This window comes from Notothenia rossii, assembly GCF_949606895.1.
Source record: "Notothenia rossii genome assembly, chromosome: 4".
Lineage (NCBI taxonomy): Eukaryota > Metazoa > Chordata > Actinopteri > Perciformes > Nototheniidae > Notothenia > Notothenia rossii.
In genome coordinates, this window is record NC_136902.1 from 61,501,369 (window position 1) to 61,528,886 (window position 27,518).

A 27,518-nucleotide genomic window follows, 5' to 3' on the forward strand; every position below is an offset into this window, starting at 1 on the left:
GCCCCCTTCCATCACTAAGAGGAAGAGACTTTCCCTCCACATTCCAACACTCCAAGGCCCAATATGTGGCCTTAAACCTGGAAGTCAATGTCATTTATGATTGTGGATATTACTTTGTTCTACTTTTTATGGTTATAGTTTTGGATTTTATTAATGTTATATATACAACAGGGGATGCGAGAAATTATTTAAATGTAGGAACTCATGGATTTAAAATAAAGGCAAATAATAACAATGCAAAGTAAAGGGTCAATTAAAGTAATTACATACAATGTGAACGGTCTGGGAAATCCAATTAAAAGGAATAAAGTAATGTCAAAATTAAAAAGAGATGGAGCAGAAATAGCCCTCCTTCAGGAGACTCATCTAACAGAACAGGAACACCAAAAACTTAAAAAGTGGAATTTCAGTCCATATTCATCCTCTTACAGAAAGGGATCCAGGAGGGGCGTAACAATCTTAATCTCTAGTAAATTAAATTTCGAATGCACATATGAAAAAAAGGACAAAGATGGGAGATATGTACTTATTCGGGGAAATTTGGAGGGTACTTACCCTCCTGAATGTATATGCCCCCCCGGGATCTGAATGGTCATTTTACAAACACAAACAATAACAATAAACAATAATAACAAGAGGAAAACATCAGCTCTGATCTCAAGCAGTTAAAAAGTACCGCACACTCATTTAGCCTGCAGCTCTTCCAGACACTTGAGCTATTGTTCTTTAAGAATATTCCCTGCAGAATCTTTATTTCAAATAAAAGGTTTCACATTGCATATTTCCAGCTTCCTTTACACATACTGTTATTATTAATACAAAGTAATCAACCACACACATCTATTTAAAACAAGTAGATTTCCCTGATAATTGACATGCTGAAAATCTTAAGAAGAATGTCCCCTCCCCCAGCTCTCTCGTCGCTGTCATAAAAGCTGCTTCCATTTCATATAGAGTAATAAAGCATGTTTAAGCTAATTTCTCCACAATGTTTGTAGCCATCTAGTACTCACACATGAAAGAATAAAAACTGAGGAATCAAATAAAACACCAATACAGGAATAGTTGATAAATGATTATACAGGACATATTATCACAGTAAGGAATACACACACATATTCTCTATGAAGTGACCCTTGTTATAGGTCCGAATGTCCTGTCCCCTGACAGTCATGAGTTTTGGTTGATTAACAGAAGTTTAATTGTTCTGGTAGCTTAAGACCCTATTAGAACTTCCTTTCACCTCAAAGTCCGTTTTACTGGAATGAATACAGACATCAATGAGAACTAAAGACTATGGCCTCTGTAACTGTTTGACTCAATTCTCAAGGCCTCTTTTGGGGTCTGTAGGAGATAAATCATTAATTCTACAAGGCTTCAACTGTCTTATATCTGAGGCACATCTCCCTTTGGGCTAATCAATACGGGTTTTAGCAATTAGCAGAGGAAGCTAGAGACTCAGGGCCCCTCTCTTGCTGGGAACTGCAAAGCAGATGTCAAAGGTCATAAAACCACCCTTTTGATTACACATAAAAAGTGGAAGAAAAGACTATTGCTTTAATTTATTATTACTAAGTAATGGGACATTGTTTCAGGAATATATGAAAAGCCTCTCTATTATTTAAAGAGTAAAAATGTACTTTCAAATTTAACACACGAATATATAAGGTGACATTAAAATAATTATATCACAGAGACTTAGGGCTCTCGGATGTATGGCGAGACCTAAATCCGTCTACGAAAGATTTTACCTTTTATTCACACCCACACTCAGTATATTCAAGGCTTGATTATCTGTTGTATCAGAAAGACTTTTATAGGGTTCAAAATTGCAGTATAGGGATCATAGACTTATCGGACCATGCTCCGGTCTCCATGGCATTAAATCTAGGACTAGAAAGTTAAAGCACAATCTGGAGACTGAACATAGTAATTCTTAACCAAATTAGGCCTCAAATCAGGACCGATATAAATGATTATCTGAACGATAATGATAATGGAGAAGTGTCCCCAATAATCTTGTGGGATGCATGCAAAGCTGTCATAAGAGGAAAAATTATTGGATATTCCTCAAACATTAATAAGCAAAGAAAAGATCAAACAAATCAGCTTCAAACAGAACTAAAACATCTAGAAAATATATATAAGAAAACCCTAAATACAAAAACTAAAATGGAAATAGATTAAAAAAAAGAACAAACTCCATGAAATCCTCTCAAACGACATAAGTAGTATTATTCATCCCGCTTCCATCACATTAGTATGCATATAAAGTGACAGGTGCTGTGACAGGTCACACCTCTCCCTACTTATGCTAATGAGCTAAGTCCCGCCTCCCCTTTGTTCGAGGTGTGAGATCTCAAGTAGGTGTGATATCCCAAGTAGGTGTGAGATCCGTCGATAGGAGGGGGGTGATGTGTATTCACAGGTGTGAAAAGCCCCCACTGTTGCGCCTTATGGTGTATAATAAAAAATGTTTCAATCACATTATTATGCATAAAAAGTGACAGGTGGGCCCGCCCCCAAGTCTATTAAAACAAAATGCCGCTTCCATCACATTAGTATGCATAAAAGTGACAGAAGGGCCCGCCCCAATGATGTGATGTCAGAAGACCGAAGGGGTGGAGTGAGATAAAGAAAAAAGAACCCCGTGCAGATAAAAAGCCAGTCATTTCCAATCATCAAGTCATCTTTCCAAAAAGAAAAAATGGCCAAGAGACGCCTCGATATGGGTTTAATCAGCGAGACGCCTGTGACAACTTACCGCCATCCGTCCGGAGCACCAATCAAGAAACGGATGCATTATCTGTGTCGGGTTCAAACACCTCCGGTCGAAGATCTTGAAGAGAAATGGCTTCTGGAAAATGAACATGTTTGGGGATACGTATTCAACTATATGGCGAATGAACTTCATTTCTACAATCTGAAAAATGGAGAAACGTATGGACCCCACAGTCTTAAAGCAACGTTGACATCAACAGATTGGGCTGTGTTAACTCTGGTGTCTTCCAGAGATCTCCACGCAACCATTGTATCCGAAGAAGTAGTGCATCAAGAAAACACTGTGAAACCAGCGGTGTACAAGATATTTGCAACAAAAAGCAAAGAAACGCAAACAAAAAGCGAGATCAAAGAAGAGTTTTCACCGTTACCCCTCAATGTGGAGGAAGAAGAAGGAAATATCCCCCCGCTGCCAGAAGTGAAAAGAGTCCTGACAAGCATCGTCTGGGAAACTAAAAGCGGACCATCTGGGCGATGGTATTACCGCGCAAGCCGTTTGCTGACACAGGGGGGAGGGGTTCTCTCTAAAACACAGTGTCCTGCCATCTCTCTCTGTTTCTGCTGATGTGTAAAATATACAAAATAACGTTTTATATACTTACTCTCTTGTTAAAAGGTGATGAAGTTTGTAGCGTAAGCCAGCCATCAGTGTTCTAGTTTTAAGGATCGAAGGATCCAATGTATTTTTTAAATGGAGCAGAAATAGAACTAGTCTCCCAGTGCAAGTATCTTGAACAGGGAGTGTCATATTGGACTCGCACTTGACTTTTTAAGAAACATATCCAGAAAGTATCCAATACCATTAAATTCAACTTGCAACATTTTAAACAAATTAGACCTTTTTCTTAACTGTCAATGCTGCAAAGTCATATCTCCACTGTATGATTCTATCCCACATTGAATACTGTTTTACAAGCTGGTCGTTTGCTTGTGCCACACACCTGAAACCCATAGAACAGCTGTTCAAGAGAGCTATCCAGGTGTTTAACAGAAAGCCACAGTCATACCACCACTGTACCATCCTTGAATATGCTGCTCATGCTCTTTCTGCATATCATGTATTTATTTTTGCTGTATGTATATATATATAAATGTCATGTTCTTATATGCTGTATGTGACGGGACTATAGATGGAAATTAGCTCAGAGCTAAAATCCGGCTCATTTACACTTGTAAGCATTATATTTGTTTTAAAGTGTTCATCAATGTGCACTACGGTAGCCCTGAAGAAAATTAAACATTAAAATATGTTATCGATGTCCCCATTCCCAGTTTGTTTTGGGAATAATTGCGATGTTTACTATGTTTTTGGTAGCTCTTAACAAAACAGAATTTTTGTAAAAGACTGCGACTCTAAAAGGCAAGTTTGTGATTTTAACACTGTTTCGATGAAACAATACATTATACAATATTACGACTTTTTGCCATATTTTTAACACAATCTTTTTTGTTGTTGTTGTAGGGCTTCAAGATATTTTGCATGTCATGCATAAACACGGTGTGATCTTTTTCCTTGAAACTGACGTGCTGCCCGTTTTACAAAACAAGTTATTTTTCTGCTTCTTCATCCTCTGAATTTTCCTCCCCCGTCCCTCTTCCTTCAGCCAGCACAACAAGAATCAAGGTGGATCTGTGAAATGAAACACCTCTTCCCAAAGCGTGACTTCCCTATTGAGAGCATGCATCTAGGGCAGTAGAGTCTAAACCAATTGGCCAGATAAACTAACATGCAGAACGTATGGTATGTTTGAAGACTAACCATTTATCCAGTTCAAGCTGTCTTTAAGATGTGACATTGCGCTCTGACTATCCCCCGTAAAATCATGACAAACTATTACTTATTCTTAAATTTGACCTCTTGCTGCTTGGTTGAAAATGATAGATGAAAAAATAACTTTAAAAAAAAAAAGACTCAAACAGCTTGGGACATTATACTGGTGAAAAAACTCTCAACGACGATGTTCAGTAAATGATCAATCAAAATCGAAGGATCCAATGTATTTTTAAATGGAGCAGCAATAGAACTAGTCTCCCAGTGCAAGTATCTTGAACAGGGAGTGTCATATTGGAACTCGCACTTGACTCTTTAAGAAACATATCCAGAAAGTATCCAATACCATTAAATTCAACTTGCAACATTTAAAACAAATTAGACCTTTTTCTTAACTGTCAATGCTGCAAAGTCATACCTCCACTGTATGATTCTATCCCACATTGCATACTGTTTTACAAACTGGTCGTTTGCTTGTGCCACACACCTGAAACCCATAGAACAGCTGTTCAAGAGAGCTATCCAGGTGTTTGACAGAAAGCCACAGTCATACCACCACTGTACCATCCTTGAAAATCACAATTTCTTGAGTTTTTGACATTTTTATGTCTTTTAAAAGTATGTATTTAAAAAAAAAAAATATTTACATGGGCGGCCCCCCTCCCCTTGGGGGAATTCATCCACAGAAAACACACTGGACGCAGCACTAGGTCAGAAACCAGAGGAGACTGTGAAGTCCACCACAGACGGACCACCTTTGGACAAAATGTCCTCTCCATTAAAGGCAGCTCATTGTGGAATAGCCCCCCAACTGAGATACGGGATTTTCCCACTCTCAATAGTTTTAAAGGTCAACTTAAAGAATGGTTGAGCAACAAACAGACGTGTAATCACCGCTAAAATAAATGCACTTTAACACAGGGGTATCTCCTCTTGCACTTTATGTAGCGCTTGTTATCTTATCTTGCACTTTATATATCATAGCTGCTACATTGTACTGCCATGTGGTAAATGCTTGTTTGCTGCTCATGCTCTTTCTGCATATCATGTATTTTATTTTTGCTGTATATATATATAAATGTCATGTTCTTATATGCTGTATGTGACGGGGCTACAGATGTAAATTAGCTCAAAGCTAAAATCCGGCTTATTTACACTTGTAGGCATTATTTTTGTTTTAAAGTGTTCATCAATGTGCACTATGGTAGCCCTGAAGAAAATTAAACATTAAAATATGTTATCGATGTCCCCATTCCCAGTTTGTTTTGGGAATAATTGCGATGTTTACTATGTTTTGGTAGCTCTTAACAAAACAGAATTTTTGTAAAAGACTGCGACTCTAAAAGGCAAGTTTGTGATTTTAACACTGTTTCGATGAAACAATACATTATACAATATTACGACTTTTTGCCATATTTTTAACACAATATACTTTTACCTTTTTTTTTTTTTTGTGGTTGTAGGGCTTCAAGATATTTTGCATGTCATTCATAAACACGGTGTCATCTTTTCCTTCAAAACCGACGTGCTGCCCGTTTTACAAAACAAGTTATTTTTCTGCTTCTTCATCCTCTGAATTTTCCTCCCCCGTCCCTCTTCCTTCAGCCAGCACAACAAGAATCAAGGTGGATCTGTGAAATGAAACACCTCTTCCCAAAGCTTGACTTCCCTATTGAGAGCATGCGTCTAGGGCAGTAGGGTCTAAACCAATTGGCCAGATAAACTAACATGCAGAACGTACGGTATGTTTGAAGACTAACCATTTATCCAGTTCAAGCTGTCTTTAAGATGTGACATTGCGCTCTGACTATTTCCCTTAAAATGGTGACAAACTATTACTTATTCTTGAATTTGACCTCTTGCTGCTTGGTTGAAAATGATAGTTGAAAAATAACTTTAAAAAAAAAAAGACTCAAACAGCGAGGGACATTATACTGGTGAAAAAAACTCTCAATTCTTCAGATGACTCCCCCGACTCAACGCAATAAGTCCCTCCCTCCACTCAGCAAAGCATCTAAAACTAAGGACCCCACTAAGACGACAGTTTGAAAACTAACTATGGATCTGAGAAAAACCAACTCTCCCCCCGTGAGTTGCAGCCAGGAACAAACTCCTGGACTACCATCATCACCACCATTCTGGACACCCGAATCTTGCAGTACTACTGCTGCTTATTTTGCTCCTTGGGCCAAGACGTCTCTGTTTATGGACACAGTGAAATCAGTGTTGGTTGATATTGTGGAGAGGGTGATGCATCGGTACAGAGAAGAAATATGCAACGGATGCCGAGTCAGTCACCCCGGCCAGAGGCAACACGATTGTCTGAATGACATACCCGATTTTTTCTTCAGAAACAATTACAACGCGTTAATGAAAAGACTCTGGCTCACCGACTTCATTACTGAGATCGACCAGACTCTTATTGATAAAGAAATATTCACGGATGATTGGAGGATCCAAGGCGCTTCGGAGGCTTTTCTGCACAATCTCAAAAATTGTAGACGCCTCAAGGAGAGACTTGAAAAGATCCATGCCGAGTTGGATGGAGAAGAAGAAGACTCAGAACCTACGGTTGGTTGAAGCCAGAGATTTTTTCTTTTTCGATACATTGACTTTTTCTTTAAAGTAAAATAAAAATGGGGAACTACTATTCAAAACGCTCGGTATATATTGATCAGAATGTAGTCAATACCCTTTTAATAAGTGTGGTGATGAGGACGATTGAAAACAGAGTGAATAGTGATCCCCGTGTAAACAGAATGGCTGAAGTTTGTAAACTAGAAGACATTTTGGATATCGTTCGTTCTGGCAGTACTATTCCTGGTCATTGGGAAACGATTGTAAACGAAACATTTAAAGTGGTCCTGGAATCTTCATTTTCCGAAACATTCTGTAACATTACCGAAGAAATGAAACAAACATCAAAAGTGTATCATGTGCTCTCATTGTATGCTCTGTTTGTAGATGTAATGCATCTTTGTGTGAAAAAGAGCATACACATGAATATTTTGACTGAAGTGAAAAAACTCCATCATGATATTTCCAGTAATCTGGGGAATTCTAAGCTGGAGACGGTCCTGGGGATGTTACAATCAGTATAACTATTGATTATGTGTGTGAAAATGTTTAAATGTAAATAGGACATTTAAAAAAGTTTTTTTTTTAAAGTTTTTTTTACATTTTAAAAACTGTTGTCTTCATTATAGCAAGGGGAGCATGTCTGATACATGTGTATTACAGTCCTTCACATGCACTGTTGTCTTCATTATAACAAGGGGAGGGTAACAGTGAAGATGTATGATACATGTGTATTGAAACGTGCGTATTATACCCCCACAGAAACACAGAAACATGGAAACACAGAAACACAGAAACACAGAAAACACTGAAACACTGAAAAAACACAGAAACACTGAAACACCGACACACAGAAACACCGAAACACAGAGAAACAGAACCACAGAAACACAGAGACACAGAAACACAGAAACACAGAAACATGGAAACACAGAAACACAGAAAACACAGAAACACAGAAACACAAAAACACAAAAACACAAAAACACTGAAACACTGAAACACCGACACACCGAGACACAGAACCACAGAAACACAGAAACACAGAAACACAGAAACACTGAAACACAGAGACACCGAGACACCGAGACACAGAACCACAGAAACACAGAAACACAGAAACACAAAAACACAGAGAAACACAGAAACACAAAAACACAAAAACACTGAAACACTGAAACACTGAAACACTGAAACACCGAGACACAGAACCACAGAAACACAAAAACACAGAAAACACAGAAACACAGAAACACCGACACACAGAAACACAGAAAACTATTATTTTAAAAAGTCAAATAGTATCAGCCTCCCATCGACTTTTTAAAAATACTGATGTGTTTATTCAAAAACCATACTAGCACACAAGCCTGTTTTTTGAGTTTTCAGTGTTTTCGGTGTTTCTGTGTGTCGGTGTTTCAATGTTTTTGTGTTTTTTGTGTTTTTGTGTTTCTGTGTTTCTGTGTTTTCTGTGTTTCTGTGGTTCTGTGTTTCTGTGTTTTCTGTGTTTCAGTGTTTCAGTGTTTTTGTGTTTTTGTGTTTTTGTGTTTCTGTGTTTCTGTGTTTCTCTGTGTTTTTGTGTTTCTGTGTTTCTGTGGTTCTGTGTCTCGGTGTGTCGGTGCTTCAGTGTTTTTGTGTTTTTGTGTTTCTGTGTTTCTGTGTTTTCTGTGTTTCTGTGTTTCCATGTTTCTGTGTTTCTGTGTCTCTGTGGTTCTGTGTTTCTGTGTTTCTGTAGTTCTGTGTCTCTGTGTTTCGGTGTTTCTGTGTGTCGGTGTTTCAGTGTTTCTGTGTTTTTTCAGTGGTTTCAGTGTTTTCTGTGTTTCTGTGTTTCCATGTTTCTGTGTTTCTGTGGGGGTATAATACGCACGTTTCAATACACATGTATCATACATCTTCACTGTTACCCTCCCCTTGTTATAATGAAGCCAACAGTGCATGTGAAGGACTGTAATACACATGTAACAGACACGCTCCCCTTGCTATAATGAAGACAACAGTTTTTCAAATGTAAAAAAAACTTTAAAAAAAAAACTTTTTTAAATGTCCTATTTACATTTAAACATTTTCACACACATAATCAATAGTTATACTGATTGTAACATCCCCAGGACCGTCTCCAGCTTAGAATTCCCCAGATTACTGGAAATATCATGATGGAGTTTTTTCACTTCAGTCAAAATATTCATGTGTATGCTGTTTTTGACACAAAGATGCATTACATCTACAAACAGAGCATACAATGAGAGCACATGATACACTTTTGATGTTTGTTTCATTTCTTCGGTAATGTTACAGAATGTTTCGGAAAATGAAGATTCCAGGACCACTTTAAATGTTTAGTTTACAATCGTTTCCCAATGACCAGGAATAGTACTACCAGAACGAACGATATCCAAAATGTCTTCTAGTTTACAAACTTCAGCCATTCTGTTTACACGGGGATCACTATTCACTCTGTTTTCAATCGTCCTCATCACCACACTTATTAAAAGGGTATTGACTACATTCTGATCAATATATACCGAGCGTTTTGCATAGTAGTTCCCCATTTTTATTTTACTTTAAAGAAAAAGTCAATGTATCGAAAAAGAAAAAATCCCTGGCTTCAACCAACCGCAGGTTCTTAGTCTTCTTCTTCTCCATCCAACTCGGCATGGATCTTTTCAAGTCTCTCCTTGAGGCGTCTACAATTTTTGAGATTGTGCAGAAAAGCCTCCGAAGCGCCTTGGATCCTCCAATCATCCGTGAAAATGTCTTTATCAATAAAAGTCTGGTCGATCTCAGTAATGAAGTCGGTGAGCCAGAGTCTTTTCATTAACGCGTTGTAATTGTTTCTGAAGAAAAAATCGTGCATGTCATTGAGACAATTGTGTTGCCTCTGGCTGGGTGACTGACTCGGCATCCGTTGCATATTTCTTCTCTGTACCGATGTATCACCCCCTCCACAATATCAACCAACACTGATTTCACTGTGTCCATAAACAGAGACGTCTTGGCCCAAGGAGCAAAATAAGCAGCAATAGTACTGCAAGATTCGGGTGTCCAGAATGGTGGTGATGATGGTAGTCCAGGAGTTTGTTCCTGGCTGCAACTCACGGGGGGAGACTTGGTTTTTCTCAGATCCATAGCTAGTTTTCAAACTGTCGTCTTAGTGGGGTCCTTAGTTTTAGATGCTTTGCTGAGTGGAGGGAGGGACTTATTGCGTTGAGTCGGGGGAGTCATCTGTAGAATTGAGAGTTTTTTCACCAGTATAATGTCCCTCGCTGTTTGAGTCTTTTTTTTTTTTAAAGTTATTTTTCAACTATCATTTTCAACCAAGCAGCAAGAGGTCAAATTCAAGAATAAGTAATAGTTTGTCACCATTTTACGGGAAATAGTCAGAGCGCAATGTCACATCTTATAGACAGCTTGAACTGGATAAATGGTTAGTCCTCAAACATACCGTACGTTCTGAATGTTAGTTTATCTGGCCAATTGGTTTAGACCCTACTGCCCTAGACGCATACTCTCAATAGGGAAGTCACGCTTTGGGAAGAGGTGTTTCATTTCACAGATCCACCTTGATTCTTGTTGTGCTGGCTGAAGGCAGAGGGACGGGGTAGGAAAATTCAGAGGATGAAGAAGCAGAAAAATAACTTGTTTTGTAAAACGGGCAGCACGTCAGTTTTGAAGGAAAAGTTGACACCGTGTTTATGCATGACATGCAAAATATCTTGATGCCCTACAACCAAAAAAAAAAAAGATTTTGTTAAAAATATGGCAAAAAGTCGTAATATTGTATAATGTATTGTTTCATCGAAACAGTGTTAAAATCACAAACTTGCCTTTTAGAGTCGCAGTCTTTTACAGAAATTCTGTTTTGTTAAGAGCTACCAAAAACATAGTAAACATCGCAATTATTCCCAAAACAAACTGGGAATGGGGACATCAATAACATATTTTAATGTTTAATTTTCTTCAGGGCTACCGTAATGCACATTGATGAACACTTTAAAACAAATATAATGCTTACAAGTGTAAATGAGCCGGATTTTAGCTCTGAGCTAATTTCCATCTATAGTCCCGTCACATACAGCATATAAGAACATGACATTTATATATATATATATATTAGGGGTGCACCGAATGGGAAATTCTTGGCTGAAACCGATACCGAAAATAGGAAACAGTTGGCCGAAAACCGAATGCCGAAAGGCCGAAAATGATTAATAGAAATATATACAGGACTGTCTCAGAAAATTAGAATATTGTGATAACGTTCTTTATTTTCTGTAATGCAATTAAAAAAACAAAAATGTCATACATTCTGGATTCATTACAAATCAACTGAAATATTGCAAGCCTTTTATTATTTTAATATTGCTGATTATGGCATACAGCTTAAGAAAACTCAAATATCCTATCTCTAAATATTAGAATATCATGAAAAAGTATACTAGTAGGGTGTTCAACGAATCACTTGAATCGTCTAATTAACTCGAAACACCTGCAAGGGTTTCCTGAGCCTTGAAAAACACTCAGCTTGGTTCAGTAAACTAAATCACAAGTATGGGGAAGACTGCTGATCTGACTGCTGTCCAGAGGACCGTCATTGACACCCTCCATCAGGAGGGTAAGACACAAAAAGAAATTTCTCAAAGAGCAAGCTGTTCACAGAGTGCAGTTTCAAAGCACATCCACAAAAAGTCTGTTGGAAGGGGGAAATGTGGCAGGAAACGCTGCACAACCAAGAGAGATGACCGCAGCCTTAACAGCATTGTGAAGAAGAGTCGCTTCCAGAATTTGGGGGAGCTTCAAAGACAGTGGACTGAAGCTGGAGTCCAGGTATCAAAAGTCACTGTTCACAGACGTGTCCGGGAAATGGGCTACAATAGCCGTATTCCCATGGTCAAGCCACTTCTGAAATCAAGACAACGGAAGAGGCGTCTGACTTGGGCTAAGGAAAAGAAGCACTGGACAGTTGCACAGTGGTCCAAAGTCCTCTTTTCAGACGAAAGCAAGTTTTGTATTTCATTTGGAAGTCAAGGCGCCAGAGTCTGGAGAAAGGCTGGAGAGGAGCAAAATCCAAGTTGCTTGAAATCCAGTGTGAAGTTCCCACAGTCAGCGATGGTTTGGGGAGCCATGTCAGCTGCTGGTGTTGGTCCACTGTGTTTCATCAAGCCCAGAGTAAATGCAGCTGTGTACCAAGAGATTTTAGAGCACTACATGCTTCCGTCTGCTGAAAAGCTCTATGGAGATGAGGAATTCATTTTCCAGCATGATCTGGCACCTGCCCACAGTGCCAAAACCACCAGTAACTGGTGTACTGACCATGGCATTACTGTCCTCGATTGGCCTGCAAATTCCCCTGACCTGAACCCCATAGAGAATATGTGGGGTATTGTGAAGAAGAAGCTGAAAGACACCAGACCCAACAATGCTAATGAGCTAAAGGCCGCTATTGAAGCATCCTGGGCATCCATAACACCTCAGCAATGCCACAGGCTGATTGCCTCCATGCCACGCCGCATTGATGCAGTAATCCGTGCAAAAGGATTCCCAACCAAGTACTGAGTGCATTAATGGACATTTTCAAATGTTTGATTGTGTTTTGCTGTTATAAATCTTTTTTTTTTACTTGGTCTGAGGAACTATTCTAATTTTTTGAGATAGGATTTTTGAGTTTTCTTAAGCTGTATGCCATAATCAGCAATATTAAAATAATAAAAGGCTTGCAATATTTCAGTTGATTTGTAATGAATCCAGAATGTATGACATTTTTGTTTTTTTAATTGCATTACAGAAAATAAAGAACTTTATCACAATATTCTAATTTTCTGAGACAGTCCTGTATATATATATATATATATATATATATATATATATATATATATATATATATATATATATATATATATATAATGTATACATTTTTTACCAATGTTGTTCAGCTGCCTGATTATGGAAAAATACATGATTATGGCAAAACTTAACTTAAATAATAATCACTATTATGGGTCCATAAAACATTTATTCAGCACTTTTGAATGCATACAGTACATTAATTCCAAGTCAAGTGCATTTTCTTTTCTCTGTAGGATAACTACAACAAAGTGCATTCAGAACAAAGCCAAGGTGCTTTAAAACTGCATAAACATCTAGGCCTGTAGGCCTACAACAAAATAGTGTAAATAAAGACTAACAGCCAGGCCTTCAACTACAACATATGCACCTATAAGTGCATGCATACAAATGTGCAAACTGGATAAATCCACATGAATGTAACTATTTACAAATGAAATTACAATTCAATTTCAAAAATCTGTAAATAAGGATGTCTGTCCTCATAAGAAAAAGTAGTAAACATTGTATAAAAATACATAAAGTGAAAACTGGATACAAAATCCACAATCAATTACAAATTAAATTACAATTTCAAGAATTTGCAAATAAGGTGGTCTGTCCTCATGAGCAATGTAAACAACATTGTATCATTTAGATACCGAAAGTAAAATATATTGAACACTGTGCTGCTGTCATTTCCCCCTAATGATAAACTGAGATGTTGAATTATAACTCACAATGAAAATTGTTCAGGAAAGTGGGTATAGAGTAGACATGTAGAACTAGATAAGCTTATGATAAGCCAGCCTTGTCTACTTATTAAGGAAAAGTGGGAGGTTCTTTTTAATGAACAGTAGCTTCTCTGCTTTATCAGCCATAAGTCTGTTCCTCTTCTCATCAAGCACATGAGAGGCAGCGCTGAACAGTCTCCCGCTGTCAGTGCTTGTGATTTGATCTTACTCCGCATATTTGTCCGGGTGTTTTGATTTCAAGTGGTGGAGTAATCCCGAAGTGGTGAAAGTCTTTGCAGTTACACCCCCTCGATAAATGTCAGCTGAACACGTTTTACAAATCGCAATCCGCGCCTCTTTCTCTGATATTTTTAAATATCTCCAAGCGGCAGACATGTTGGCTGTGAGCCAGCCGCGAGCATGGTCGCACGCCGTGCTTGTCGCCGCGTTTTGATTACTTCATCACAACAACACGTTAGCTTACCAATGTAACCCTGTTCTCTGACATTCGGTGATATTTTTTCAGTGCTCGAACCCTTTCTGCCGAAAGCCGAAAGGTCTTTTTTAACCATTTTCGGCGGCCAAATATTCGGTGCATCCCTAATATATATACATACAGCAAAAATAAATACACGATATGCAGAAAGAGCATGAGCAGCATATTCAAGGATGGTACAGTGGTGGTATGACTGTGGCTTTCTGTCAAACACCTGGATAGCTCTCTTGAACAGCTGTTCTATGGGTTTCAGGTGTGTGGCACAAGCAAACGACCAGTTTGTAAAACAGTATTCAATGTGGGATAGAATCATACAGTGGAGGTATGACTTTGCAGCATTGACAGTTAAGAAAAAGGTCTAATTTGTTTAAAATGTTGCAAGTTGAATTGAATGGTATTGGATACTTTCTGGATATGTTTCTTAAAAAGTCAAGTTTGAGTCCAATATGACACTCTCTGTTCAAGATACTTGCACTGGGAGACTAGTTCTATTTCTGCTCCATTTAAAAAATACATTGGATCCTTCGATCCTTAAAACTAGAACACTGATGGCTGGCTTACGCTACAAACTTCATCACCTTTTAACAAGAGAGTAAGTATATAAAACGTTATTTTGTATATTTTACACATCAGCAGAAACAGAGAGAGATGGCAGGACACTGTGTTTTAGAGAGAACCCCTCCCCCCTGCGTCAGCAAACGGCTTGCGCGGTAATACCATCGTCCAGATGGTCCGCTTTTAGTTTCCCAGACGGTGCTTGTCAGGACTCTTTTCACTTCTGGCGGCGGGGGGATATTTCCTTATTCTTCCTCCACATTGAGGGTTAACGGTGAAAACTCTTCTTTGATCTCGCTTTTTGTTTGCGTTTCTTTGCTTTTTGTTGCACATATCTTGTACACCGCTGGTTCCACAGTGTTTTCTTGATGCACTACTTCTTCGGATACAATGGTTGCGTGGAGATCTCTGGAAGACACCAGAGCTAACACAGCCCAATCTGTTGAGGTCAACGTTGCTTTAACACCAGTGGCGGCTGGTGGAAAATATTTTTGGTGGGGCTGTTGACATAGTGAGTAAAAAAAAATGGGTCGGTAACGGAGTAGTGTAACGCGCTACTTTTATAATTCAGTAACCACACTACAGTTACTAACACTGCCCCGACACGCGTTACTTCCTTACTTACTAAAATCAGGCATAATCAAACCTCAACACACCTGCAAAGAACACATGCTAAGGTGAAGCTAACACACACACAGATATAAACAAATAGAAAACAACCGGAAAACAGAGAAGAAGAACAGACTACGTGAATCACGTAGTCGGTATTCTTCTCTGTTTTCGGATTGTTGCCTGTTTTGAATGACGAATACACACTACCGCTGCCTGCTGGTAAGGAGAGTTATTGCCACTCACGCATGCGCAGTTCGTACGTGCTCGGCTGAAGTCTTTGCGGTGTGTTCCAGTGCGAAGCTTTATGTAGAGACTAGAGTAACGAAGTAGTGTAATATATTACTTTTTTTGTGGAAAATATTATTTATCAACCTGAACATCTACCACTGTACTAGGAATTTGTATTCTCAGAACTGGTCTTTGTTTTTCTCTTTCTTAAAACTGTTCATGTTTGACCCAACACCTCCACCAAGTGGCTTTACTGCATGTGGGATATAAAAACTTTTGAAAATGTGTTTCTGGTCATTAATAGCATCTTTTCAGTAGCATTAATTATAAATATGTAAGTGGTTAAATACAAGTCACTACAGCATTTCAAACTGAACTGTGAATAAATGCAATTTAAAAAAAAAGTAGAGCTTTACATTTGTATAAGATTTATACAAAAAGAAAAAACACATTAACCAAGGCATGTCATACATTGTTTTTTCTTTGTTTCTCTGAGGATTATTTACAAACAGGCTTATTTACATATAGCAATAACTCAGAAAGGAAAAAGCTACATCGTCTAACACAAACAACCAGTTAGCATAATGATAATATATTTGTACAATGTACCTGGCAAGGCTAGACCAAGAAAAGTTTAAACAACTTCAAGTATCTGTCTTCAGATTACATGGAGGTTTTAGTCCGATGGGAAGCAGATTTTAAGCGACACCGAAGATAAACCAAAAATGTGGTGGAGCTGCAAACCGTGTAGTGTTGCTGGGACAGGACAGGAGGAGCTATAACCGTTGGAAAATACATCACAGACAATGCAACAAAGGTGGAGACAGAACAATCACTTCTGTGATAAAGGCCCACTTATTAATACACTTCTAACACAACCATGGGAAACCTCCTCTCTACATATAAAGTGATATCCAGCTTATTGGCCTATAGCACCTTTTTTTACTGCTTTGAATAACAAATGTGCAACAGGCAGAAAAAAGACAAAAACAAAAGGAAACAAGAAACGACTTCCTCTGGGGAAAATGAGTCGAACGCAACAGGTTTCCAACAGTCCTAATGTTCCTGGACTTTGTGGTTGAACAAAACATCTTAGGTATCCAAAAGTAACTTCACAAAATTCTGCGGACGTTTAATTGTCTCTCTAATGAAACGCATTGGTTTAAGGGTCGGCCATCTGTGTTTGCTGCGAGTGTGTGTGTGTGTGTGTGTGTGTGTGTGTGTGTGTGTGTGTGTGTGTGTGTGTGTGTGTGTGTGTGTGTGTGTGTGTGTGTGTGTGTGTGTGTGTGTGTGTGTGTGTGTGTGTGTGTGTGTGTGTGTGTGTGTGTGTGTGTGTGTGTGTGTGTGTGTGTGTGTGTGTGTGTGTGTGTGTCTTTATTTGTAGAGGAATTTTGCCCTTTTCTCCTTCTGAGTGGCAAACCTCTCAATGACTCTGGTGTTGAAGTCAGGAATGCTCATAATGAGTTTTTTCTCAATTGACAGCATAGCCAGAGCATTCAGGCGATCCTGTGTCATGCTGTTCCTCAAGAAAGTCTTTATTTTTTTCAGAGTGGAAAAGCACCTCTCTGCCTCAGCCGTAGCCATGGGTGTGGTTACCAGAATCTTCAGAAGACTGACAGTCTCTGTGAATGTCTCCTGGAGATTGTTGTCAATAAAGAACTGGAGCAGAGTAACAGCACCACTGCAAGCCCTGAACTGGTCATTTTTATAGACGAGGGACAGTTCCGTCTTGAGCTTTGCCCTGTCCAGTCGAGGGTAGGCTTCCACAGTTGTTTCCAGCGCTGCTTCAGGGAATGTTCGGCTGTGCTGCTGGAACAGGTCTCCTTGCAGGAGGGTGGAGCTGATGAGGTGTTTGGTGAAGGAAAATCTCTCCTTTGCGTGACTCAGTATGGTATCACATACCTATGAAATAATGCACAATGAAAAAATCAAGACATAATAAATAACAGAATCACCTTTTCACATCCATCACTCATAATGTCATTAGTGTCCCCTCATAAGATGTGTAACAAACAAAGAGCTTTCTTGTGAATGGAACTGAATCAGAATAACAGGACATCTATCTGAGCGTCAACAGAACAATATTACTGTTTAAAATTAAGTCACTACAATATATACATTTAATGGCTATGTTTACACTTCATTCATTCATTGTTGGGCCCTTTCTGTCTACTGTGGTTGCTTCTGGAGGCCTAAACCTTTTCTGATCTGTCTTGATCCCCTTTGAAATGTAGAGACTGTGGGACACTTTTTGCAGTTTAGGCCTTGTTAAGTGTATACAATTCAGAATGTAATAAGCAATAGGCCTTTCCATTTGGATATTTTAACTAGCCTACCTATTTATTGAATTTACAGAAAATGGGCTTTCTTGTGAAATGTATCATTATTGTGACATGAAATTACCTATATATTATGAAAGGAGCTTTTGGTCATAGAACACGTTCCTATTACTGCTTACCTCTCTAGCCAACAGCTGTTGCTCTTCATGTCCAAGTCCCCTCCTCTTTGTGGGGAGCTGCTGCACAGATCCACTGTTTTCACCAGAAGGAATGGAGTCCCTGATCCAAACCACAAGTAACCATGTACAATTACTCATTGTGGCAAGAATTGACAAATTAGGTTTGACTATTTGAAATAGTAGTCAGAGATACACCTTATAAACGTTATATAATATATACATTTCCAGTAAGTTTGTATGAGTTGGTCTATTGTGTTCAGCTAAATCACATTTAGGTTTCACAGATTTCCTATAATAAGCACATCTCAGCCATTGTAAATAATGATTTACCTGATTGTTTGTATGCTGCTGGTGAACCTCTTGATGAGTCCTGTGATGTAGACAGAGTCGATGTTCCTCTTCTGCAGTTGGCTAAACAGCATGTCTACATGTGGCATGATCTTGTGGAACAATGTCAGGAAAAAGCTAAAAACTTCATCTTCCATCATTCTCACAAAGCCCCCGGCTTCTCTCACTGTTATGGGATCAAAGTCACCTGAGTCTCAGATTGTCTGGAAACACCTCAGGATGTTCTCCTTGTGCTCATACACTGTTAACAGCACGACTGTGAAAGTTCCATCTTGTTGTGGAAGTGCCAGGAAGTCTGTGTGCCACCACTTGATCCAGGATCGCAGTTCGCTTAAATGACCTGGAGAAAAATGCAGCAAATCCACCAAGGTCTGAAAAAAATGTTCTTATCTTGGGGATGTGGGATGTTGCCTGCTGCATAATGAGGTTCAGCTGATGAGCATAGCAGTGGATGTAGTGCGCACTACTGTACACATCCTTCACTTTCCGCTGAACTCCACCTTTAGCTCCCCTCATCACTGCTGCACCGTCATAGGCTTGGGCGATTAGTTTGCCCTGTTGTCCATCGGGGAGGATAGTGCCCAGCCTCTCCATCAGCGCGGTGGCAACTGTGTCAGCATTTGCATTCTGAAGAGGGATGAACTCAAAAAAACGCTCCTGGACGTTGTTATGCGGGTCAATGTAGCGTAGCACAAGCACTAACTGGCAGTGGGTGGAAATGTCAGTTGTCTCATCCGCCTGAATAGATAAATAACTGGCATTTTTTACTTCCTCCAGAATGTAGTCTTTACAAACTGATAACATGCAGTCCAAAAGTTCATTTTGCACCGTCTTTGAGGTGCCTTTGAAAACGGTAGCCGTTTTAAGGTGCTCCTCCAACACGCTATCTAACGAGGCCAGAAGATTAACTAAACCCCGAAAAACGCCGGGGTTGTCGGATGTGTCAGTCTCGTCGTGGCAACGCAAAGCTAGGTCAAAGCCCCCACAAAATGCCACACAATCAATTATTTTAGACAAGACATGCCTATTCTTGTCCACTTCGTCATTGTGTTTTTTCAATGAGATCTTGTACCCTTGATCTAGCTGCGCGGCTATGTTAGCTTTGCCTAGCATAGCTAGCTTGAAGGTACTTGTCGTAACTTCGTGCACTCGTGCTTTTTAATTTTTTCGGACAAATGCTTCATATCGTTCACCCCCGTCACAGTCCACGGGCACATCGTATCTGTCCCCGGCTGTTTGAAGAGCAAGCATGGGAAACAAAAGACAGCATTCACCTGTTTGCATCCAGTTAGCCATGCCTTCCTGGTGTACCAGCTACGTGAGAAGCCTCGTTGATAGGTTTAGTTTTTTTCACGAGCTTGCTGCGATATATTCAAATCGGGTTGGTCCGGTCCAAGATCTTTTAGCAACTGTTTATCTCCCAAACTTCTCCTTTCGAAAGGATTGGAGATTAGCTCTTGAACTGAATTGGGTGGGGACAGAGGTCCGGAGACTCCACCTGCACACGAAGCCATCCTCTGCTCTAGTGCGTCACCCGGATACGAGTCACTGTCCAAACTACTCACAGATTGGACCAGGCGCTGACATTGGCGCCCGGTCAAAATCAGATTTGACTACGCTGATTGGCTGAAATTATGTTTCGCAACAGTCAGCTGCTAGTGGCTGCTGCTGCACTGGATGAAGGCTGATTTCTTAGCGCCCAGGCGAGAGAGGGTAATGATGTTGATACATGGGCAAGGCCAGGCAGGCAGGAAACATGTGACTTATCAGTAACTTTAGACATCGTAACACAATTTTAAACGAGATTGTATTGTAGATTATACATTTTACTGATACAAATTATATAATATTTACCTTTTTTATTAAAAATTAAATTAAAAATTAAAAAAAAAAATATATATATATATATATATTTTAATTTTATGTGGGAAGAGGTGGGGCGGCGCCCCTAGCGCCCCTATGGACCGGCCGCCACTGTTTAAAAAAGTGGGGTCCATACGTTTCTCCATTCTTCAGATTGTAGAAATGCAGTTCATTCGCCATATAGTTGAATACGTATCCCCAAACATGTTCATTTTCCAGAAGCCATTTCTCTTCAAGATCTTCGACCGGAGGTGTTTGAACCCGGCACAGATACTGCATCCGTTTCTTGATTGGCGCTCCTGACGGATGGCGGTAAGTTGTCACAGGCGTCTCGCTGATTAAACCCATATCGAGGCGTCTCTTGGCCATTTTTTCTTTTTGGAAAGATGACTTGATGATTGGAAATGAATGGCTTTTTATTTGCACTGGGTTCTTTTTTTTTTATCTCACTCCACCCCTTCGGTCTTCTGACATCACATAATTGGGGCGGGCCCTTCTGTCACTTTTATGCATACTAATGTGATGGAAGCGGCATTTTGTTTTAATAGACTTGGGGGTGGGCCCACCTGTCACTTTTTATGCATACTAATGTGATTGAAACATTTTTTATTATACACCATAAGGCGCAACAGTGGGGGCTTTTCACACCTGTGAATACACATCACCCCCCTCCTATCGACGGATCTCACACCTACTTGGGATATCACACCTACTTGAGATCTCACACCTCGAACAAAGGGGAGGCGGGACTTAGCTCATTAGCATATGTAGGGAGAGGTGTGACCTGTCACAGCACCTGTCACTTTCTATGCATACTAATGTGATGGAAGCGGGATGAATAATACTACTGACATAAAAAAAAAGATCTTTCTAAAACAAAGTTATTATGAAGTAGGAGGTAAATCAGCTAAACTATTGGCTTACAACCTAAAAAAACAACAGGTAGAAAACACAATTCATAAAATAAAATACCCTGAAACAAGTATTATACATAGTAATTTAGAAGTCATACATCAAACTTTTGTCTGTTTCTATAAAAACCGATACACACAGCCTAACATAGATAAAACCAACATCAGGAGTTTCCTAGATTTGATAACTTTTCCTAAAGTGAGGGATGAGCAAAATCATAAATTAATTATAGAGGAAAAAGAAGTAGAAAAGGCAATCGCTGACTTAAAACCCAATAAAGCCGCAGGCCCAGATGGTTTCCCTTCTGAATGGTACAGGGAAATGAAGGATCTATTGATCCCAACAATGAGGGATGCTTTTAACCACGTGCTTCAGACAGGTATAGCCCCCCCCCCCCCCCCCCCCTCATGGGGCGAAGCAGTAATCTCCCTGATACCGAAGGAAGGGAAAGACAAATGTGACTGTGGAAGCTATCATCCAATAAGTGTGCTAAACCAGGACTATAAGATCTTCACCCACAATTTGGCAAAAAGACTTGAAGAAATACTCCCTCAGATAATAAATCTAGATCAGACAGGATTTATCAAACAACGGCAAACACAAGATAATATCTGCAGAACTCTACATATAGTTGAACATATATCCAAAAACAAACTCCAGGCAGTACTTTTGAGCCTCGATCCAGAAAAAGCCTTCGATCGAGTTAATTGGAAATTCCTATACCAAGTTCTTGAAAAGTTTGGCTTTCAAAAGATCTTTATTAATACTGTTCAAGCACTGTACGACAACCTTTATGCAAGAATAAAAATAAACGGAGCCATATCAAATTCTTTCTACCTTGAGAGAGGGACACGACAGGGATGTCCAATTAGCCCTCTGTTATTCGCAATTTATATCGAAGCTCTGAGTTTGGGGGTTACTCAAAATAACAATATTACCGGTATAAAAGTATATGGCCAGGAACATAAATTATCATTATTTGCTGATGATTTATTAATATACCTGTCAAACCCAGATGAATCATTCTTGAGTTTACTGACTTTTTTGGATACTTATAGTTCAATCAGGAGAGACGTGATGTATGGAATACATGTTTATTATCGGGTCACATTATATAAATGAAACATAATGATGACAGATTATAACAGTGAATAAAATAGTGTTTGGCGATTAGGCCCAGGTTTTGTAGGATATCATTCGGGAAGGGAAATAACCGTTTCCGATTAACCCCCCCGGGTATAGACACTGGTGGTGGTGATAAGTGGTTAGGTCCGTTTGGAAGGGAGAAGGTTAAGCTTGGCCCTGTGTTGGAAGCAGGAGGCGAAGGGGTGGAGGAGGGTTGCGCGTTGACACCTGGAAGACAGCTGATGGAAAAGGGGAGAGCATAGAGATGTAGCACTTCATTTCAGACTCCAGCTTACAGCTTCCTGCCTACGACCTGCCTAAAACCAGTATAGAGGAATGTTAAGCCCTCCCACTATTTTCCAAGAGGGCGTTGCCAGATTTTAAATTTCAGGTTTTAACCAGGAGATGGCGCTTCATTCACAAATACAGAAAGACAAGTTTCATGGACTTTCAGTTGTGTTTTGAAGAGCATTTGAACACATCAATATTTTAGATCAACTAAAGTATATCTAATCTTGTAATTCAATAATATATAGTCTTTATATATTAAATAATCATAATGTAAATGTTTACATTACACTTCTTTATTTGTTATGCTCATACTTTTACCTTTACAATCGTTTGCTTTAATATGCAGTATATTTTTGTGTTTGCTTCCTCCTGCTCCCTTTCGGACACATACTGTATGATTTATTATTATTATTAATATGAAGATATTATTAAGATAAGATAAGATGTTACTTTATTGATTGACCATTTTAGTTTAGAATGTGCTGTCCCACGGTAATTCAGAAGGCTCACAGGTCACATTCCGACCATTATTTAAAACAATAGGTTAGACCAGGCCTATTCAACTGGCGGCCCGCGGGCCAGATGCGGCCCGGAACCAACTCCCGAGTGGCCCAGCCTCCCGTAGCCAAATTCCTACACTAGTACAGACCATGAACGCAACACTCCGCGTTGCATAGAAACCACCAAACCACAACGCACATTCCGACCATTATTTTAAATAATAGGTGCTTTCACACCGTCTACAGTTTGATTTGTATAGAGGGAGCTCTGTCAGTGTTCGAATTACCCATTTGCTTTCGGGGAGCCCTATTTTTCAGAGCACATCCTGCTACTAAATATGTCACACGCACGCTCTGTTGACTGGCGCAGCAGCGCGGATGTGATCAATTGCTATAAAAACACTCTTCTACTAATACAGACGGTGTCACTATGCCGGCGGATGTGGCAGTTGTTGAAGCCTCTTCAGGCTCCCCATCGGCAGGCCTCTCCCTCGGTGTGGAGCTGTCAAGCTCGACCCTAACGCCGCTTACAGCCGGCCAACTAAAAGTTGTTTTCCGTTCACGTTGTCATTTTTAGACTCCTTCGCTTCTTTGCTTGTGAATCCAAAAGCTGTGACGCTTGGCTGTTTTCGTTTTGCCATATTTTTTATTACAAAGCCAGAGTTAAAAAAATATCAATATGAACATTTCAAATACCGCGCCGGCCTCACCGCCATAACCATAGCAACGTAAGTAAGAATGCAGTGCCGCCACGTACAGATGGCAACACCCAGACATATTCACAAATATAAAACAAATATTCAGAAACTGTAATGAACAATAACTATTATTTATTTCAAGAACTGTTATTTACAGAAACTCAACATTTCTAATCTGTGTGACACAAATATGCACGATTGTTTTGGGCTCCCCCTATTTATCTCAAAGTCAGCCTTCAGGGGAGCTCCCTCCCTCTTCGGGGGAGCCAAGCTCCCCTAGCTCCCCCCCATTTCGAACAGTGTCTGTGGCTGAATGGCCAGCGATTAGGTACGGCGCATTTATCATAGGTGATCAGAGCTAACTGCCTGCCGTCAGATTTCATTTAAAAAACAGATCTGATTTTAAGACTATTTCTGCGCTCATAAAGAATGATAAGAATAAGAATAATGCGTATTGAACTGGTTTCATTAATTAGTGAGTTTATTTAACACTAGAAACGCCAATCGGGTCAATTTGTGTGATGTGTGTTGTGTGTGTGCAATGTAACTTTTTTTCAATAAAATATTAAAGTCTCCCAGTCCGTGACTTTTCCTGAAAGTGTGTTATGTAGCACCCTATGTTGTTAAAAATTGCATTCTAATAGCGGGATTTGACGGGTTTAGGTAGGCCTATACAAAAACCTCTGGCGGTTCTAGTGTTAAGGTAATTAGGTACAGTAGAAGCCCTATTTTATCAGTAACGAATTTAGCAGTTGAACATAAAAGTCAACTAACTGACTAACTGAGGGTCACTTGCAATGACAGTGTTGTGTCTAATTGTAAGCTTGTCACTCAGAGTAACCTACAGTTAATTTAGCTGCTGCCTGCTGGAGAAGAAAGATCAAGGGGGGAGGGGGGGAGAGAGCTGTGGTTGATGAGCCATTAGTTGTGTAAATACACAGCTGAGAGCTGCCGTTTCATTCAGACGGTTTAAAAAACTGTAACAACGGACTATTTTTCTTAGCGGATGCATGTCAATTTAAATCAATACATACAACTATTTTTTAAATCAATACATACAACTATTTTTTAAATCAATAAAAACATTTTCTAAATCCATAAAAGCATTTCAATTAATATTGGGAGTCATGTCGTTACTTTGTTGAGAATGTGGCCTTCTAATAAGCGGGATAATTTGCAGCGACTTGTTCCTTATGGGGAAAATAACACCTGTCATGTGTGTGTAGAGGTGTGTGTGGTTAAAACTCTTTCACGAAGTGAAGGAATTTCCTTCTATAAAACAGCTGTGGGCAGCAGTGAGTGTCACGGACAAGAATTCATTGATCAAGGCAGACTGGTGCACACACTCTCCTGTCCTGCCAGGCGACACGCCCGTTCTAAGCCGTGTCCCTCACTCCTCACATCCCAAGCATCCCCAAAAAGTGTATTATGTTGTTACATCTCAGATGTTATGTTTCAGTCGTGGTCTGTCTATGTTCAGTGAAGCAAGCTTGTCACCTTTCGGCGAAATTCGCCGTTTTGAATCCAAAATAAGTCGTTTGTGTGATTCATGTAGATCTGCAATAAAAATATTTTTGGGGTATGGGGTGTCTGGGACCCGGAGTAATCTGCGGCCGTGAGCTGTTATGTGCCATCATGACACGCATGGTGTTCTTTTTTTATATATTATAATCAGTGCTTGAATTGGAATAAAAAAGGTGCCAGTACTCTAAATCAGCAACAAGTATTTGGCACAAAGTCATAGTATATCCTATAATGCTGGTGGGTTTGTCTCTTTACTGTATATTTTAGAAAGGCTCACTGTACTTAAACAAAATGACTCAGGGTGCATCTGAGATTAGAGGGGGTGCAGTGGTAAAGTGCTATTTTTATAAGTGGGGAGTGGACCTGACACCCTCTAGTCTAGGGGGGTCCGGGGGCATGCTCCCCCGGGAACATTTTTTTTTAAATATTGAAGTTAGATGTATCAATCTGGTGCACTTTGAGAGCAAAATGAAGAGATATATGGATACCTCTCAACATCCATAAGGAAACAACTGTAAACAGATTTACTTTTTCTTTATGGATATAAAAGAAAGTAAAGCTTGACTCCTACTGGCTGGTTAAATGACTCCTCGTCCCTGAGGCCACTACCAGTTTTTTGTGCCATTTTGCTGGATTTATTTGTCAGTAGCGTTGCTGCACAAAGTGATAGCCCTCTAGTTTAAATCTATTACCCAAAAAGAAACATATGAAGATGGGTTACTATTTAAAAAAAATTGCAAATCTATTTGGGAACAGTGGGGCCGGGCCTCAAATCCTATAGGGGGGTCCGGGGGCATGCTCCCCCGGTAAGATTTTTTTTAAAATGTTGGACTTAAATGCATCAATCTGGTGCATTTTGAGGGGGAAATAAAGAGACTACACCCATATGAAACAAAAATGTATACATTTAAATAATCATAAAATGATAAGTACATGGCCATAACCAATAACATACAATATCCAATATGAAAAAACATTGAAACTTGTTATATTTATTTGTTTTTGGTTCATTTATAGTTGTGAGTGTGTCTGGGCTCCTGAATCGGCCTCTCCTGTCTCCCTCCTCTCCCCCCTGCTCCTCTTTGAGGCAACAGCAAAGACTAGTTTTAGCTCTCAACAAGTTTATCTTACCTTTTTTCACCTAGTTAACATTTTGTTTGTATTATTCATGCATATTTTACTAATCACTACCCCCTCAAATGGATATATGTGTTTACATAAATGGTGACAGAACCGTTTGAGACCCACTGAGATAACTTAAACTAAGTTAACTATCTAAAGACTCAGAGTAATTTACCTCACCAGAGCTGTAGTTATCAGCCTCTCAGTCTGACAGCAAAGGACTCTCCCTCCACCTTGTTGTTGAAACAGCTCCTTATATCCGTTAGCGCAGCTAGCTAGCACCAGATGCTAACAACAATACACGTAACCGGTGCGCGCGCTTTCTTGCTCGCTCGCGCCAGACATACACCAACACACACCCTCCCGAGCTTGAATGACACACAGAGACCAATCGAGGGCATTAGTATGATCTGTATGAAAGTGGCAATGTCGGCAGGCCACGTCATGTAGACAGCCAGTCACCCTCTGTGAGGCAGAGTCAGACCCACATTTGCGCTGCGTTGCATTTACAATATGTATATTGCCGGCGGCTGAGTACCGGCATTTTACTGAGTACCGGCACCTTGCCGGTACTCAATAAGAAGTGCCGGTACCACATGGGTAAAAATCAGAAGTGCCGGTACTGCGTACCGGCGAGTACCGGCCCAATTCAAGCACTGATTATAATGAAGTGCGAGCTTTGTGCTCGAGTCTTCCTGCTAGTGATGTGTCGGTCGCGAACGAGCCGATTCTTTTGAACGGCTCTTTGGTATGAACGAGGGGAACCGAGTCGTACTTGGTGAGAGCCGTTCTTGTTATCGTTCAATTGTTAGTCCGCACTCACTGCCTGCCAAAATCCACTCGCCTGTTAAAAAGCTTGATTTTGTTCCCCAAACGTATTCTGTGAAGACCCGCCCCTACTCTGATTAGTAGGTTTCAGCAGGAGGAGTGAGATGGGGTGGGTCTTAACGGAATACGCGAGAGAGAGAAGTCATAACAAGTGGTAGGCTACAGGACAGGTAGACAACGTGTTTTTCGGATGGAAAATGAGCCAAACGCGAAAACGCAGCAGCATTTTGATGAACTTCAACCAAAAAAGCTCACTATTTGTAAAGGCAAAATAT

At 39.8% G+C, this 27,518-nt stretch overlaps 1 protein-coding gene and 1 long non-coding RNA gene across 2 annotated transcripts in view; both read right to left on the reverse strand.

Moving 5' to 3' along the window:
* Nucleotides 1–27,518, reverse strand: part of LOC307036111 — a 233,731-nt gene that overhangs the window by 150,766 nt on the left and 55,447 nt on the right. The window lies entirely within an intron of this gene.
* On the reverse strand, nucleotides 16,808–19,983 carry LOC307037715 (uncharacterized protein). Its single transcript, XM_079678775.1, has 3 exons — nucleotides 18,363–19,983; nucleotides 18,033–18,132; nucleotides 16,808–17,476 (listed from the first exon to the last, which is right to left on the reverse strand). The coding sequence occupies exons 1-3, from the start codon at nucleotides 18,518–18,520 to the stop codon at nucleotides 16,949–16,951; spliced, it is 786 nt and encodes a 261-aa protein (XP_079534901.1). The 5' UTR covers nucleotides 18,521–19,983; the 3' UTR covers nucleotides 16,808–16,948.